The sequence below is a fragment of the Thalassophryne amazonica genome, chromosome 20 (assembly GCF_902500255.1).
Source record: "Thalassophryne amazonica chromosome 20, fThaAma1.1, whole genome shotgun sequence".
Lineage (NCBI taxonomy): Eukaryota > Metazoa > Chordata > Actinopteri > Batrachoidiformes > Batrachoididae > Thalassophryne > Thalassophryne amazonica.
The window spans coordinates 12,241,323-12,257,810 of record NC_047122.1 but is presented as its reverse complement, the minus strand read 5'-3'; the positions used below and the strand labels follow the sequence as shown (position 1 = coordinate 12,257,810).

The window sequence follows — 16,488 nt, the reverse complement described above, 5'->3', positions numbered from 1 at the left end:
GCTTTGTACATTTTGTCCACTGATCACTGACTTCCTTGAAACAAATCCAGCACTTTGTAAAGTTAGAAATTATTTAAGGCAGCTGGAATATTTGTGCTGTTTTGTCAGAGGTGGATAGAAAGCCGTACTGTGACGTGGTCTCCGGTTTCGTGCATGTGCCGCCACTGCAGTCAGTGGTCTTTTGGAAAGAACTGAACAGACGATCTGACCACACCTAACCTTTAATAGGTTACCTACAGATACAGACCAGGGGCAAATCAAGGGCCAAAACCTGAATGACACACAAATGGTCCAAACCATGGAGCACGGTGAATCACTGCATGAGTCATTCTAATCCAATTACATTTGTGCCTCTAATCTGATTGGTTAATCATGTGAGATTTCAGACCATAAAATATTGTGTTGACAAAATATTCAAACATTTCATACTTGATGTATTACTGTGCGTCCTGACCGCGCGCATTGCACCGCAGATGTCAATAATGGCGCTGTCAGCTGAGAGCAAGCGAAACTTGCGGCGCGACGCCGCTGCCAAAATGGATTAATATAAGCTACCATACAAAAGTATTGATGAGGATTCTGCTCACAGAATTTCCAGTTTGGCATGAAGACGCTGTTCCTACGGTAAGCTTTGACGAGCCGACCACACCCTTTGTCTGCGTAACAGTTTTATCGAACTATATTGTGATGTGGATTAAGATGTAGCCTTTCGCTGTAAATACAGATCCGTGCAAACGTTGGAATTGGATTAGAATGGGAATAACCCTTGTGCCTGATGATTTACGGATGTTAATGCTATATTACGGTCACAAATATCCATTTTAAAACCAAAATTGCAACCGTAAAATCCAGCATTACCGTCCGCAAATCATCAGACACAATGGGGTTATTCCCTAAATGAGTAGGAAAACAATGTGAATCACGTCTGTTGGCTTCATAGTCACCAGATCTCAACCTAAGTGACCACCATGGCAGCCGAGTTCCACAGACTTCTAGAATTCAATTTATTTCATTTATATAGCGCCAAATCACAACAAAGTTGCCTCAAGCCGCTTCACACAAGTAAGGTCTAACCTTATCAAACCCCAGAGCAAGCACACAGGCGACACTGGTAAGGAAAACCTGATGAGTTGATGAAGAAACTTCAAGCAGACCAGATTCAAAGGGGTGACCCTCTGCTTGGGCCATGCTACTGACACAATTGGCAAAATGAATATACAGGACATTTTGGGCGTCCATGCTGGTGCGCAGGATGGGAAGCTTGCAGAAGAAGACATCGCTCCCATCTCTGGATGGAGCTGCACCTCAAACAAAGAGAAAAAAAACAATCAGGCATCAGAAAGACAACAAATACAGTATAATTTATCAGCATTAAGCAACAAGAAAAAATAAGAAATACTAAGGTGACCACCGGCCACTAGCCCTAACCTTCACTAAAAGACTTGAGGCTGCGACCTGCTCTGTTTACTAATAAAATTAAATGTGTAAAAAGCATAGTACTATACTATGGCAGTATGCTAGCCATAAGAAAGGGAAAAGAAACACATCTTAAGTCTGGACTTGATAGTTTCTACAGAATCTGACTGTTTTATTGATGGAGATCATTCCATAAAGCAGGGGCATGATAAGAGAAAGCTCTGTGACCTGCAGACTTCTTATTCACCCTAAGGACACAAAGTAGTCCTGCACCCTGAGAATGCAGAGCCTGGGTCCATATGTAGGGTTTAATTAGGTCAGCTATGTAGGGAGGTGCTAGTCCATGAACAATTTTATAGGCTAGTAGCAGAACTTTAAAATCTAATTTCACAAGGACAGGAAGCCAGTGAAGGGATGCCAAAATGGGTGTAATGTGGTCCAACTTTCTGCTTCCTGTCAAAGGTCTGGCAGTAGCATTTTGAACCAATTGGAGACCCCTAATGCTGGACTGTGGCAAACCAGAAAATAGAACATTGCAGTAGTCCAATCTAGAAGAGACAAATGCATGAATCAGGGTCTCAGCATCAGCTAGAGCTAGATTGATAGAGCTACAGTGAGGAAAATAAGTATTTGAACACCCTGTGATTTTGCAAGTTCTCCCACTTAGAAATCATGGAGGGGTCTGAAATTTTCATCTTAGGTGCATGTCCACTGTGACAGACATAATCTAAAAAAAAAAAATCTGGAAATCAACAATGTATGATTTTTTAATAATTTATTTGTATGTTACTGCTGCAAATAATTATTTGAACACCTACCAATCAGCAAGAATTCTGTCTCTCACAGACCTGTTAATTTTTCTTTAAGAAGCCCTCTTATTCTGCACTCTTTACCTTAATTAATTGCACCTGTTTGAACTTGTTACCTGTATAACAGACACCTGTTCACACACTTAATCACACTCCAACCTGTCCAACATAGCCAAGAACAAAGAGCTGTCTAAGGACACCAGGGACAAAACTGTAGACCTGCACAAGGCTGGGATGGACTACAGGACAACAGGCAAGCAGCTTGGTAGAAGACAACTGTTATGATTATTTATTAGAAAGTAGAAGAAACACAAGATGATTGTCAATCTCCCTCGGTCTGGGATTCCATGCAAGATCTCACTTCGTGGGGTAAGGATGATTCTGAGAAAGCTCAGAACTACACGGGAGGACCTGGTCAATGACCTGAAGAGAGCTGGGACCACAGTAGGGTTGCCAACTCTCTGAAAAATAAATAAGGGACACCTCACCGCCAGGGCCGACCGGGCGACTAACCATTGCCTTCACCCTTCCCAGCGTCTGTGTGAAACGATTTTTAACCATTTGACTGACCCTGAATTTAGGTAGATGCATACATGCATTTGTTCTGATCTGAACACGTGGAAAACAAATTATTATTTAGCAATTTATTTTTAGTGCAAAATAAATTTTCACTCACAATTTAAATATGAGCATTCCGTCTTCTTTAAAAAATAAATCTCTGTAGTGCTATTGCTTAACTTAAAATTGTATAAATTAACAACAAAAAAAAAACAATAGAAAATTTGCATCATCCAAAACAATGTAACAGTGCAAAAGAATGTAACAGTGCACATTTACACATTTAGTGTAATAAAAAGTGCAAAAAATAAAGTCTGAAAAGTAAACAATACTGTTGTCGCGCACCTTTTCCACCCAGCCATTTTCCTTTTCTCATTCTCCCCTGTATTTTTGCATTCTTTTTTGTTTGTTTGTTTTTTAGGAGGAGTAGTAACGACGTTACAGACATTGCTGTCCGTAGACATATCTGCAGTGTCGGTGTCTGTATCGATATCAGCCATACTGATTTGTTATTGTCGTCCAGCGACCATCGTCGGCTCATGACGTCATTATCTTCTTGCGAGCAGATGTCCCTCGACCAATGAGATAAGAGTGATTCCGTTTTTCAAGGGACGGTTGGCAACCCTAGACCACAGTCACAAAGATTACATTAGTAACACATGATGCTGTCATGGTTTAAAATCCTGCAGGGCAGCAAGGTCCCCCTGCTCAAGCCAGCACATGTCCAGGCCCGTTTGAAGTTCACCAGTGACCATCTGGATGATCCAGAGGAGGCATGGGAGAAGGTCTACCATCCCTCGTTCTCAAGACCAGCCACCTAAGTGGCTCTACTCTACTCTTTTCTACTCCTATTTTACTCTTCCTTTTTAGATATACCTTTGTATACTGGCATAGTTCCACCTTAGAATTGGAATATAATATATAAGATATGCCTTACTGAATTTTCATGTGGTCAGATGAGACCAGAATAGAGCTTTTTGGAATCAACTTCACTTACCATGTTTAGAGGATGAGAACAACCCCAAGAAAACCATGCCAACCGTGAAGCATGGGGGTGGAAACATCATACTCTGGGGGTGCTCTTCTGCAAAGGGGACAGGACGACTGCACCGTATTGAAGGGAGGATGGATGGGGTCATGTATTGCAAGATTTTGGCAAACAACCTCCTTCCCTCAGTAAGAGCATTGAAGATGGGTCATGGTTGGGTCTTCCAGCATGACAATGACCCCAAACACACAGCCAGGGCAACTAAGGAGGGGCTCCGTAAGAAGCATTTCAAGGTCCTGGAGTGGCCTGGCCAGTCTCCAGACCTGAACTCAATAGAAAATCTTTGGAGGGAGCTGAAACTCCAAACCTGAAAGATCTAGAGAAGATCTGTATGGAGGAGTGGACCAAAATCCCTGCTGCAGTGTGTGAAAACCTGGTGAAAAACTACAGGAAACGTTTGACCTCTGTAATTGCAAACAAAGGCTACTGTACCAAATATTAACATTGATTTTCACAGGTGTTCAAATACTTATTTGCGCCACTAACATACAAATAAATTATTAAAAAAAATCATACATTGTGATTTACTGATTTTTTTTTTTTTTTAGATTGTCTCTCACAGTGGACATGAATATGAAAATTTCAGACCCCTCCATGATTTCTAAGTGGGAGAACTTTCAAAATTGCAGGGTGTTCACATATTTGTTTTCCTTACTGTACATTAACTCCCGCTCTATCAAAGTGGATTGACTGCTTGACTGAGACTGAAGCCCAGTTGTTTGGGTCTTAACTGAGGTGGACACATTGTCTGATGGACAAGGTGGCAAACGCCAATGCAGATTATCCATGTACAAAGAAACATAAGGTCATTTTTGTATCTGATTGGATGAAACTAAGGTTATTCTCCAGCCTGCCACCTTTGCCACTCCTGTAACTCCTTTGACATGACAATCAGCATCTAACCCAATGAAACTGACTTCAGAGTGTGAACAAACTGCTGTTGGGGTCTTTTCCTGTCCTACGTGGCCAGATTTTCAAAAATGATTTAAGTTCCAAGTAGATGCATCATCTAGTGTTGGTGAGTGCTTCAGTCGTAAACTCCAGCCTCCTCGCTACTCAACAATTGAGAATGACTAGCTATCAAATAGGACTTAAACAACCCGAGATACTACTGAACCAAGTTGATTTAGACACATCATTGAGCACGTAAAAGGATTTGCACCTTTGGGTACTTTTGATCCTTGAGCATTCAGTGACTTGTTCATCCCCTGGCTTGTCTCAAGAAAACTGGCTGTAAAAGTGATGATTTAGTCCTTATTACATCTGCCAAGGATATAATAAAAAACTGTTTTGTTGTCTGTCTGTCTGTTGACAGGATTACATCAGAACTGTTGCATGGATTTTGACAAAATTTCCCCATAGATACATATTAGGCTCTGGAAGACTCCATTAAATTTTGGAGGCGACACAGATCCCAATCTGGATTTTGGATCAAGATTTCACTTTATTTAGGTTTAGAAGGATTATGTCAAACTACTTCATGGATTCTCACCAAATTTGCAGGATTTCAAATATATAGGCTTTGAAGGATTACGTCAAAACTGCTTCATGGATTCTCACCAAATTTGCTCCACAGATAGATATTAGGGCATGGAAGACCACTGAATTTTAGAGGTGATCTGGAACCGGATTGGCAGATGTCATAAATCTCTGATTGCTCTTGTTTTATATGCAGCTTCCATAATATCCAACTTTTTCGGATTTGGGGCTGTAACTTTGTTTTCTATCTTGTCAAAGTGTTTTTACTTTTGTAAATGTCTTTCTCTGCTTTTTATAACATTTTGGACATTTTTCTAACGTAAATTTGATTTTCCACAGTCAAGCCACCACAGAACGTTATCGAAGAGATCATGAATGTAACTCAATCAACCTGATCCACTATACTGTCAGTGCTGTGGGTGCTGATACAATTTATTACAATAATCATCATTTATCACAATTATCAAAATCATCATGAGGTAAAGTCTGCTAAGACGGTGTGAACAATGGGTTCATGCACCATCAATCCAGTGGCGGTGCCAAGGGGGGGCTTAAGCCCCCCAATAATGAGCCAAGCCCCCCCAGCCCCCCCCAAATAATTCTGCCAATAATGTGAATAGCAACTGACCTATTTGTGGATCTCAACTGCAGTTTTGCGCTGACAATGTCTCAATATTGCGTAACTGAGCAAAGTGATGACTGTGTGTGTTCGGTGATCCACCAATGCTGAATCACCCTTCACAAACAGAATTTTCAGTTTTGCAAATAAACATTTATTTGTAAAAACCCACACACAAGTTACAAATCAGAAATTTGTGTTTGTGGCTCACACAGCACGTGTACAAATCAAAGGATATTTGTAAATCACCCTCTGTGCTTTTGCAAGTATTAATGAGACAAATTTAACTCCACACTCCAAAAACGTAGGACGTAAGGTTGATTCCATGCATTGTCTTGAACACCATTTCAATGAATTCAGTTTGTATACCTATGTGCAAGTTTACTGAACTTGCAATCATTCTAAGTGATGTGTGTGTGCATTGATACCACATTTTAGAGGCGCACGGGTGACTAAAACATATACCTTGGTATTTATAAAGCAATTTACTATATATTGTTCATTTCGATGACATTTTGTGGAGCCCCCCCAACTTTTACCCCATGCCCCCCTCAGCTCCCCCAACAAAAATTTTCTGGGCCGCCACTGCATCAGTCTGTGTGGGATGTTTTCATTATGCACAGATGTAGATTTTTACAGATTTAGGAAGTGGGATGAAATTGAAATCTTGAAGGTAAAAGAATGTTTTCCATGCCTAATAATGTATTTCTGACATCACAAAATATTACATTTAAAGTTTAATTTTTAAAGCCTGCGACCATAATAATAATAATAATAATTATAATAATAATAAACAATTTACACTAAAGATTTAAGTGCATAAGAATTGTGATGCAAAAAAAATGTATTAACAGCGTCAAGCTGCTGCTTCTGTCCGTCTTCGTGCACACTCGTCGACCTTCGGCTATCTCCGGGAGCTGGCAAGCCAGGCGATAGGCCGCGATTGGAGCCCGGGATCTCGCGTGATCATGTCACTGGCGCACGATGCGCAAATCCGGCCTGTGTCACGGAGTAGACCTGGTGGAACGAGGCAAAGGGCGGAGGAGCTGATTGCGAAATGTTAAAACACGGAGGAGAAGAGCACACGGAGGATGGTGGAGACGATCTCAGTGCAGATCAACCTGCGCTCGGCGACGAAAAGGACCGAAAATTCGAGGAAGAATTGGACCCAAGAATTCAGGCATGACAAGTTAACACGATTATTATTCTGTTTATTTAGGACATTTTTTTCACATCATACACGGAATTTGCTTGGTCGTCTCAAATCTTAAAAAAAAAACACCCTTTAATTATAGAACACATTTACTGCATATTTTCCCGAGTCAAAGTATTTTATCATAAAATTCAGTATTTCTGTTGTCACAAAAACTATTCAATTTTTGACAACCCAAGAAATTTTTCGTGTAAAATGTTCTGCACGTTTTGCAAACCTGGGCAAAGTGGGATTATTATTATTACTATTATTGTTGTTGTTACACTTTCCAATCTGACTGCCAATATTTGCGTCAATATTTTAAATTGTTTAGGGTCAGAGTAAGGCTTGAGGTTAGGGTGTAATTTTTATAAACTGCATAAAACAATTTGAGCAGTACTTCTGGTTTTGCACCATGATGCTGTACACTTCTAGAAGTCTTGGAGAGACAGCAGGTGCATTTTGCGGCAGCGGCATCTTGTCTCAGCACTTCCTGTGGCATCTGCGTGTGTCGCGGCAGCTGCTGCTGTTTCATTGGCATCTTTATGTGCCGGCGCACATGCTGGTGTTTTATTTACCTGTTTACCTGTGTTTTCAGTTGATTTATTTATTTCAGGCGTGTACATTTAAAAGCATGAGCAGACCAGAGATAAAAAAAAAAAATTAAAATACAAGTATTTAAAAATGCTTTTTTAATCGTTTGTTCATAACAAGTGAATGACGACCACATGTCAGTGTCATGTCAGTCATTTTCAGTTGATTTGACCATGAAAAATATAAATACAAGTATTTAAAAATGCTGGCATCAGTATACTGTCGCGGCAGCTGCTGCTGTTTTTGTATTTCTCGCAGCGCGTCCGGTGGCATCTTAATGTGCCGGGGCACATGCTGGCGTTTTCTGTTTTATTTATTCATTTAATTATTTATGTCAGACTTGTACATGTAAATACTTTAACAGATCATAGCTAAAAAAATAAAAATACAAGTTTTAAAAAATCTTCAAACTCGTTCATTAAAGTTAAGTAAAAATCAGATCTAACCAGCGATACAACACTATAAAAAAAAGTGTGCAACATGGAAATCCTGTAAAATGACGACAAAAAAAAAGAAAAACAATAGTGTTGAATTGACAGCAATAATTGCACAGATTTTATCTTCAAAACAGGCAGTTAACAGCTTTTCTGTTCCATATATTGTAATTGTTAACATGCATAAACAAACTTATGTTGCATTGTAATAATTATTATTTAATAAGTTGTAGATAGATGGATGGGTGGATAGATAGATAGTAAACAGTTACTGTGTTTTGTTAGTAAATGGGAGATGCCATTGTTTTCAGTATTTCTTGCAGCACTTCCGGTGGCATCATTTTATATATATATATATATATATATATATATATATATATATATATATATATATATATATATATATATATATATGCACATTATGCAATCTTCATTATTTCATCCAATTTTATTATTATTTCACCTAACTACAAGTGAATAACTGTCCTGATGTGGCAGTTCACGTGACCTGCCACCAACTCACTGTGGCAGCTTGACAGCTGCCTTTTATGAGCAGTCATTATGAGGCTATAAATAGACACATATATGTTTATATAGATTATACAAAGCTAGGTCTTCATTATTTTGCCTGTTTTTAACTACAAAGGACTACTCTGAAATAATGAAATGTGATGCCGCTACTTTATTCACCCTTTTTTCTGCTCAATGATCATTCTATCTGTTGACCTCAGAATTTTACAGTTATTTACTACTGACTTTACATCACTGAATACATTGTAAGGAAAAAATCTCAGTTAGTCCAGTCATGATTCAAGATTTGTTTATTGTCATTCCACCTTGTGAAGGTAGAAAACAGAACAAAATTTTGTTGCCAATGTCTCCTTACAAAAACAAAGATGAGCAAAAATAAAATAACAAATGTACTGATAAACAGTTATACTATGTGCAAATTGTTGGAAAAATGAATAAATAAAGTAACAGATGTACTATAAATACCTTGAATACCAGATGCCACCGCAGGTAAATACAACACCAGCATGTGCCCCGGCACATTAAGATGCCGCCGGAAGTGCTGCGAGAAATACAAAAACAGCAGCAGCTGTCCCGACAGTATACAGATGCCAGCATTTTTTGATACTTGTATTTATATTTTTCATCTCTGGTCTGCTTATGCTTTTACATGTACACGTCTGAAATAAATCAACTGAAAACACCAATATGTGCTTGTCATTCACTTGTTATGACGAACGATTTTGAAAGCATGTATTTTTATTTTTTCATCTGTGGTGGCCAAGTGGTTAATGCGCTTGGTTTCAGTGCAGAAGGTTCCGGGTTCAAATCCCACCCCTGCCACATTTCTCCATGTAATGTGGAGTTGCGTCAGGAAGGGCATCCGGCGTAAAACCTGTGCCAATTCAACATGCAGATCCACCTTGGATTTGCTGTGGCGACCCCGAGTGCAAACAAGGGAGCAGCCGAAGGGATTTACTATCTGTGGTACACGTCTGAAATAAATAAATCAACGCATTATGTATTTTTATTTTTTCATCTCTGGTCTGCTTATGCTTTTACATGTACACGTCTGAAATAAATAAATCAACTGTGCGCCGGCACATAAAGATGCCAGCGAAACAGCAGCAGTCGCAGCAGCCGCGGCAGCTACCGTGACACACACGGCAGGCACATAAAGATGCCAACGAAAGAGCGGCAGCTGCCGCGGCTGTCGCAGCAGCTGCCGCGACACACGCAGATGCCACAGGAAGTGCTGAGACAAGATGCCGCTGCCGCAAAATGCACCTGCCCTTGCTGAAGTCTTGTGCAGTAGCACACACAAATGATGTGATCTGGATCTATTCAGGTGTCATATAAATCAAATAATGAATTGTTTCTACAAGCATTGAAAGATAGAATGTTTCATTTAACTTGTGCAAATATTCGTACCTTTGCACTCACAGACATTCATTATTTGTATACCTTTCTTCCTGCAAGCACGTCTTAAGTTGTGCAACAGTACGGGTGGTCATTGTTGCCTTTTTTTTGTTTCAAAGTTCATTACACATTCTCTATTGGGGACAAGTCAGGACTGCAGTCACGCCAGTCCAGTAGTCATACGTCTGTGTCTACTTAACACAGATTTACCATAGAGTACCATAATTTGTATTTCTTCAGACTTTACGTACAACCCCAATTCCAATGAAGTTGGGACGTTGTGTAAAATGTAAATAAAAACAGAATACAATGATTTGCAAATCAACCTAGATACGTATTTAATGTTCAAACTGATAAACCTTATTGTTTTTGTACAAATATTTGTTCATTTTGAAATGGATGCCTGCAACATGTTTCAAAAAAGCTGGGACAGGGCAACAAAAGACTGGGAAAGTTGATGAATGCTCAAAGAACACCTGTTTGGAACATTCCACAGGTGAACAGGTTAATTGGAAACAGGTGAGTGTCATGATTGGGATTCCATCATCTACAGTCCATAATATAATCAGAAGATTCAGAGAATCTTGAGAACTTTCTACACGTAAGCGGTAAGGCCGAAAACCAACGCTGAATGCCCGTGACCTTCGATCCCTCAGACGGCACTGCATTACAAACAGACATCATTCTGTAAAGGATTTTAGCACGTGGGCTGAGGAACACTTTGAAAACCATTGTCAGTTTACACAGTCCGTCGCTGCATCTACAAGTGCAAATTAAAACTCTACCATGCAAAGCGAAAGCCATATATCAACAACATCCAGAAACGCCGCCGCCTTCTTTGAGGCCGAGCTCATTTCAAATGGACAGACGCAAATTCAAAAAGTGTGCTGTGGTCTGATGAGGCCACATTTCAAATAGTTTTTGGAAATCATGGATGTCATGTCCTCTGGACAAAAGAGGAAAAAGACCATCCAGATTATTACCAGCGGCAAAGTTCTAAAGTCAGCATCTGTGATGTATGGGGGTGTGTTAGTGCCCATGGCATGGGCAACTTACACATCTGTGATGGCACCATCAATGCTGAAAGGTACATCCAGGTTTTTGGAGCAACACATGCTGCCATCCAAGCAACGTCTTTTTCAGGGACGTCCCTACTTATTTCAGCAAGACAATGCCAAGCCACATTCTGCACGTGTTACAACAGCGTGGCTTCGTAGTACAAGAGTGCGGGTACTAGACTGGCCTGCCTGCAGTCCAGACCTGTCGAACATTGAAAATGTGTGGCGCATTATGAAGCGCAAAATATAACAACGGAGACCCTGAACTTTTGAACAACTGAAGTTGTACATCAAGCAAGAATGGGAAAGAATTCCACCTACAAAGCTTCAACAATTAGTGTCCTCAGTTCCCAAACACTTATTCAAATCAAATCAATTTTATTTATATAGCGCCAAATCACAACAAACAGTTGCCCCAAGGCGCTTTATATTGTAAGGCAAGGCCATACAATAATTACGGAAAAACCCCAACGGTCAAAACGACCCCCTGTGAGCAAGCACTTGGCGACAGTGGGAAGGAAAAACTCCCTTTTAACAGGAAGAAACCTCCAGCAGAACCAGGCTCAGGGAGGGGCAGTCTTCTGCTGTGACTGGTTGGGGCTGAGGGAGAGAACCAGGAAAAAGACATGCTGTGGAGGGGAGCAGAGATCAATCACTAATGATTAAATGCAGAGTGGTGCATACAGAGCAAAAAGAGAAAGAAACACTCAGTGCATCATGGGAACCCCCCAGCAGTCTAAGTCTATAGCAGCATAACTAAGGGATGGTTCAAGGTCACCTGATCCAGCCCTAACTATAAGCTTTAGCAAAAAGGAAAGTTTTAAGCCTAATCTTAAAAGTAGAGAGGGTGTCTGTCTCCCAGATCTGAATTGGGAGCTGGTTCCACAGGAGAGGAGCCTGAAAGCTGAGTATTGAGTATTATTGAGTGTTGTTAGAAGGAAAGGTGATGTAACGCAGTGGTAAACATACCACTGTCCCAGCTTTTTTGAAACGTGTTGCAGGCATCCATTTTAAAATGATTAAATATTTGCACTAAAACAATAAAGTTTATCAGTTTGAACATTAAATATCTTGTCTTTGTGGTGTATTCAATTGAACATAGGTTGAAGAGGATTTGCAAATCATTGTATTCTGTTTTTATTTGCATTTTACACAGCATCCTAACTTCATTGGAATTGGGGTTGTAAATAAGGTCCAAGACATATGAATGACTTAGAAATGTACATGTATCCATCCCCTGATGTATCTGAAGAAAAATGCCAATGAAACTGGTGATTTATGTGTGTTGAGCAGACTCGGTTAAGGGGGCCATTACTTATTCATCCCATCATCTTGGCTTTGATATTTTTATTTAATTTACTTCAAGTTGTAGAGATTTGCTTTCAGTTTGAGTTTAAGGAGGATTATTTTAGAAATTTTCATATAGAGAAGTCTGAATTACATTTTGTGTTGTCAATGGCATAAACAAATTAAAATATGTAAAAGCCGAAGAGGGTCAATACTTTTACAACACTGAACACACACTCATGAAACTCTTCAAAATAATCAGATATGAATAAACTTCCAAACTGCACATAACGATATATAAACATTTCTTCATACTGCATACAGTATGAAAAATCAGACACTTTACCGTCTGCACATTCCAAAGATGACTATGGCAACCAGATGCTTAATGTCAGTCTTGTGGAACTTTGAAATACGAGGTCTATTAGAAAAGTATCCGACCTTATTATTTTTTTCAAAAACCATATGGATTTGAATCACGTGTGATTACATCAGACATGCTTGAACCCTCGTGGGCATGCAAGAGTTTTTTCACGCCTGTCGGTTACGTCATTCGCCTGTGGGCAGTCTTTGAGTGAGGAGTCGCCCACCCTCTCGTTGATTTTTTTTTTTTTTTTTCATTGTTTAGGAATGGCTCAGAGACTGCTGCTTTGTTTGATAAAAATTTTTTCAAAACTGTAAGGCACAACTGAGTGGACACCATTCGATAAATTCAGCTGGTTTTCGGTAAAAATTTTAACGGCTGATGAGAGATTTTGGTCTGGTAGTGTCGCTTTAAGGACGGCCCACGGCGCCTGATGGCGATTTGCGCTTCGAGGCGGCAGCGTCTCGCCGTTTCAAGTTGAAAACTTCCACATTTCAGGCTCTGTTGACCCAGTAAGTCGTCAGAGAACAGAGAACTTTCAGAAGAAGTCGGCATGAGGAGTTTATTCGGACATTCCATTGTTAACGGACATTTTGTAATGAAAGAACGTGTGGGCAGAGTCGCATGTCGGGCCGGACCCAACCGTGGGGGGTCGCGACAGGAAAAACACCTCCGTTGGAAACCTTAACGGGCAAGTTGGAACATGCCCAAGCTGTTAAACAATTTCTCAGTTACTCACTTGTTGAAAGCCATCAAAAGCCGCCTGAATTTTACAAATGGTTTTCAACACGGAGGTGTTTTTCCTGTCGCGTCGCACACGGATTCGCCGAGTCGTCACGCACGTCTTTCATTAAAAAATGGCCTTAAACAGTGGAATGTCCACATAAAGTCCTCATGCCGGCCTCTTCTGAATCTTCTCTGTTCTCTCACGACATCCTGGGTGAATTAAGCCTTAAATTAGGATGTTTTCAGGTCGAAACAGGCCGACGACGGCGCCTGGAAGTCCTGCACGACGTCCCGCTCCGTGGGACGTCCTTACACCGACAGAAACACCCCATAATCTCTCATCAGCCGTTAAACTTTTCACCGAAAACCACCTTAATTTCTCGAATAGTGTCCACTTGGATATTCCTCACAGGTCCAGAAAAATTTTTGATAAAGCAACGCGCGCCGTCTCGAGCAGCGTGTGAAACAAAGGAATTCAGCCGAGAGGGCGGGACCACATCTCACTCAAGGCCTGCCCACAGGGAAATGATGTCACCGACATGCGTGGAAAAAACTCACGCATGTTCACGAGGGTTCAAGCATGATTGGTGATTAATCGCACGTCATTCAAATCCATATAGTTAAAAATAAATAAATAAATAAAAGGGTCGGTTTATTGTCTAATAGACCTCGTATGTAGGGTTATGATGCCCTGTCATGGAGGAAGCAGCATCGGACAGCACAACAATATTCTCTGTGTTTACTGCGTGCCACTACAGGTGAAGTAAAATCAGTGAGATGTCATTGTGTTGCAAGGAATGTATTTATTTGTTACTGGGGTTACACTAATACACATTTTTTCACTTCCGAGCCAATCTCGATACCTGAATTTGGTTATCTGCCAATACCGATACTATTCTGATACCAGAGCTCTGTTTGCTTTAATATTATTATTATTATCATTGTTTTTTTTTATATGAGGATATTTTGTATCCCCAGTTATACAGTTTCATGATGAAGTGGTATAGAGAATGATTTTATTAAAAACAAGACCTGAAAGTTCAGCTACAATTAGCCAGAAGGTACATCTAAAATGCGTACCAGGATTTGATGTTTTGGTGAAAGAATTAAGTACTTTTATTTATTGTTGCGTCAGTAGCTGAAGTTTCATCTCTTGAACACCAGATGGCACACCCACTCCGAGAACATGAACCGTTTTCAGGACAGAGCACATTTCCTCATTTCCAAAACGCAACAAGAAACCACCAAAGAATAAATAAAAGTACTTAATTTACTCATATTTGGAGTCAGTCTGGGTAAATCATCGTATCCTGGCTCATTTTGTCTTTCTACTCCCGGTTAAAAAATCTTTGCATTATTTAATGCGGTGCTTATTCAGATGCTTGATTCAGGTCGCGACGCAGCGTCTGCCTCTCGGTACAACGGCTTTGCAAACATTGCAGTTTACTCTCTTGGCTTTGCGGTGTTCAGCGGACATGTCAGCGGCAGTACTCATCAATACCGGTCTGTTAGCTGGCTGCTAACTACGGGAGAGAGCTCTTGAAAGGAGGCGTCTCACATTACAGTACTCCTCGTCTCAGTGAGAGACACCCCTCAGTTCAGAAACTCCCCTCCCTGCACACTACAGTGAGCAGAGCAGAAAAGCAGCACTTGTAGAGATGGTTCACAGAGCCTTCCTGGATGGGAAAACTGATCTGTGAATTACGTTGGTATTGGAAACCGACTCCGATGTTGGATTGGATCAGCCCCATCCCTATTTGCTACTTAGTTTGTCCAGCCAGGTTGTAAACACTGGCTACACCAGTTAAGAGACCAACCACAACAACAACTGACTGCAAATCTCTTTAAAAATAAGGCAAACAATAATAATGCCCTACCACATTGGCCCTGATGTGATCATATTCAGTTGGGAGAATTAATATTGTCCCTCTCTGCAGCTTCTTTTATATTCTCAGGAAAACTGTTCCAGTGACTCAAGCACTAAAGCCCTATGTGCCCTCTAAAGTTCCCTGTTCTACAGCCTGTACTTTAACTCATAAAAACATTTTATGTTGTGGTTTGTGCAAATGTTTCTTCCTGTTAAAAGATAGTTTTTCCTTCCCACTGTTGCCAAGTGCTTGCTATAGACTTAGACTGCTGGGGGGTTCCCATGATGCACTGAGTGTTTCTTTCTCTTTTTGCTCTGTATGCACCACTCTGCATTTAATCATTAGTGATTGATCTCTGCTCCCCTCCACAGCATGTCTTTTTCCTGGTTCTCTCCCTCAGCCCCAACCAGTCCCAGCAGAAGACTGCCCCTCCCTGAGCCTGGTTCTGCTGGAGGCTTCTTCCTGTTAAAAGGGAGTTTTTCCTTCCCACTGTTGCCAAGTGCTTGCTCACAGGGGGTCGTTTTGACCGTTGGGATTTTTCCGTAATTATTGTATGGCCTTGCCTTACAATATAAGGCGCCTTGGGGCAACTGTTTGTTGTGATTTGGCGCTATATAAATAAAATTGATTTGATTTGAAATGTCTCCAGCTATTGATGTTCTTATACAGTGATAGTCTTCAAACAATCCCATTCTGGCTGCAGTACAGTTAATCTGTCCTGTTTGTGGTTAGGAGGAGCTGGAGCAACTGAATCAGGCCAGCCTTGACATCAACAGGCTGGAACTCCAGCTGGATGTGAGTACCGTGGTGTTTTTTTTTCTGCAAGTCCCAGATCTTAAAAATGTAAAGAGGAAATAAACTGTATATAACTTGCACTGGAGTACTGTAAGTCACATCATTTTATGTTTTTTGTGCAACCCCAATTCCAATGAAGTTGGGATGCTGTGTAAAATGTAAATAAAACAGTATACAGTGATTTGCAAATTGTCTTCATCTATTCAATTGAATACACCACAAAGACAAGATATTTAATGTTTAAACTGATAAACTTTGTTTTTGTGCAAATATTTGCTCATTTTGAAATGGATGCCTGCAACATGATTCAAA

At 40.4% G+C, this 16,488-nt stretch overlaps 1 protein-coding gene across 1 annotated transcript in view; it reads left to right on the top strand.

Annotated features, from left to right (window-relative positions):
- Positions 1 to 6,943: 6,943 nt before the first annotated feature.
- Positions 6,944 to 16,488, top strand: part of LOC117502114 (SH3 domain-binding protein 5-like) — a 38,443-nt gene continuing 28,898 nt past the window's right edge. Inside the window, 2 exon segments of the mRNA XM_034161125.1 lie at positions 6,944 to 7,109; positions 16,114 to 16,176. Coding sequence (XP_034017016.1) covers positions 6,987 to 7,109; positions 16,114 to 16,176 — 186 coding nt within the window. The 5' untranslated portion in view covers positions 6,944 to 6,986.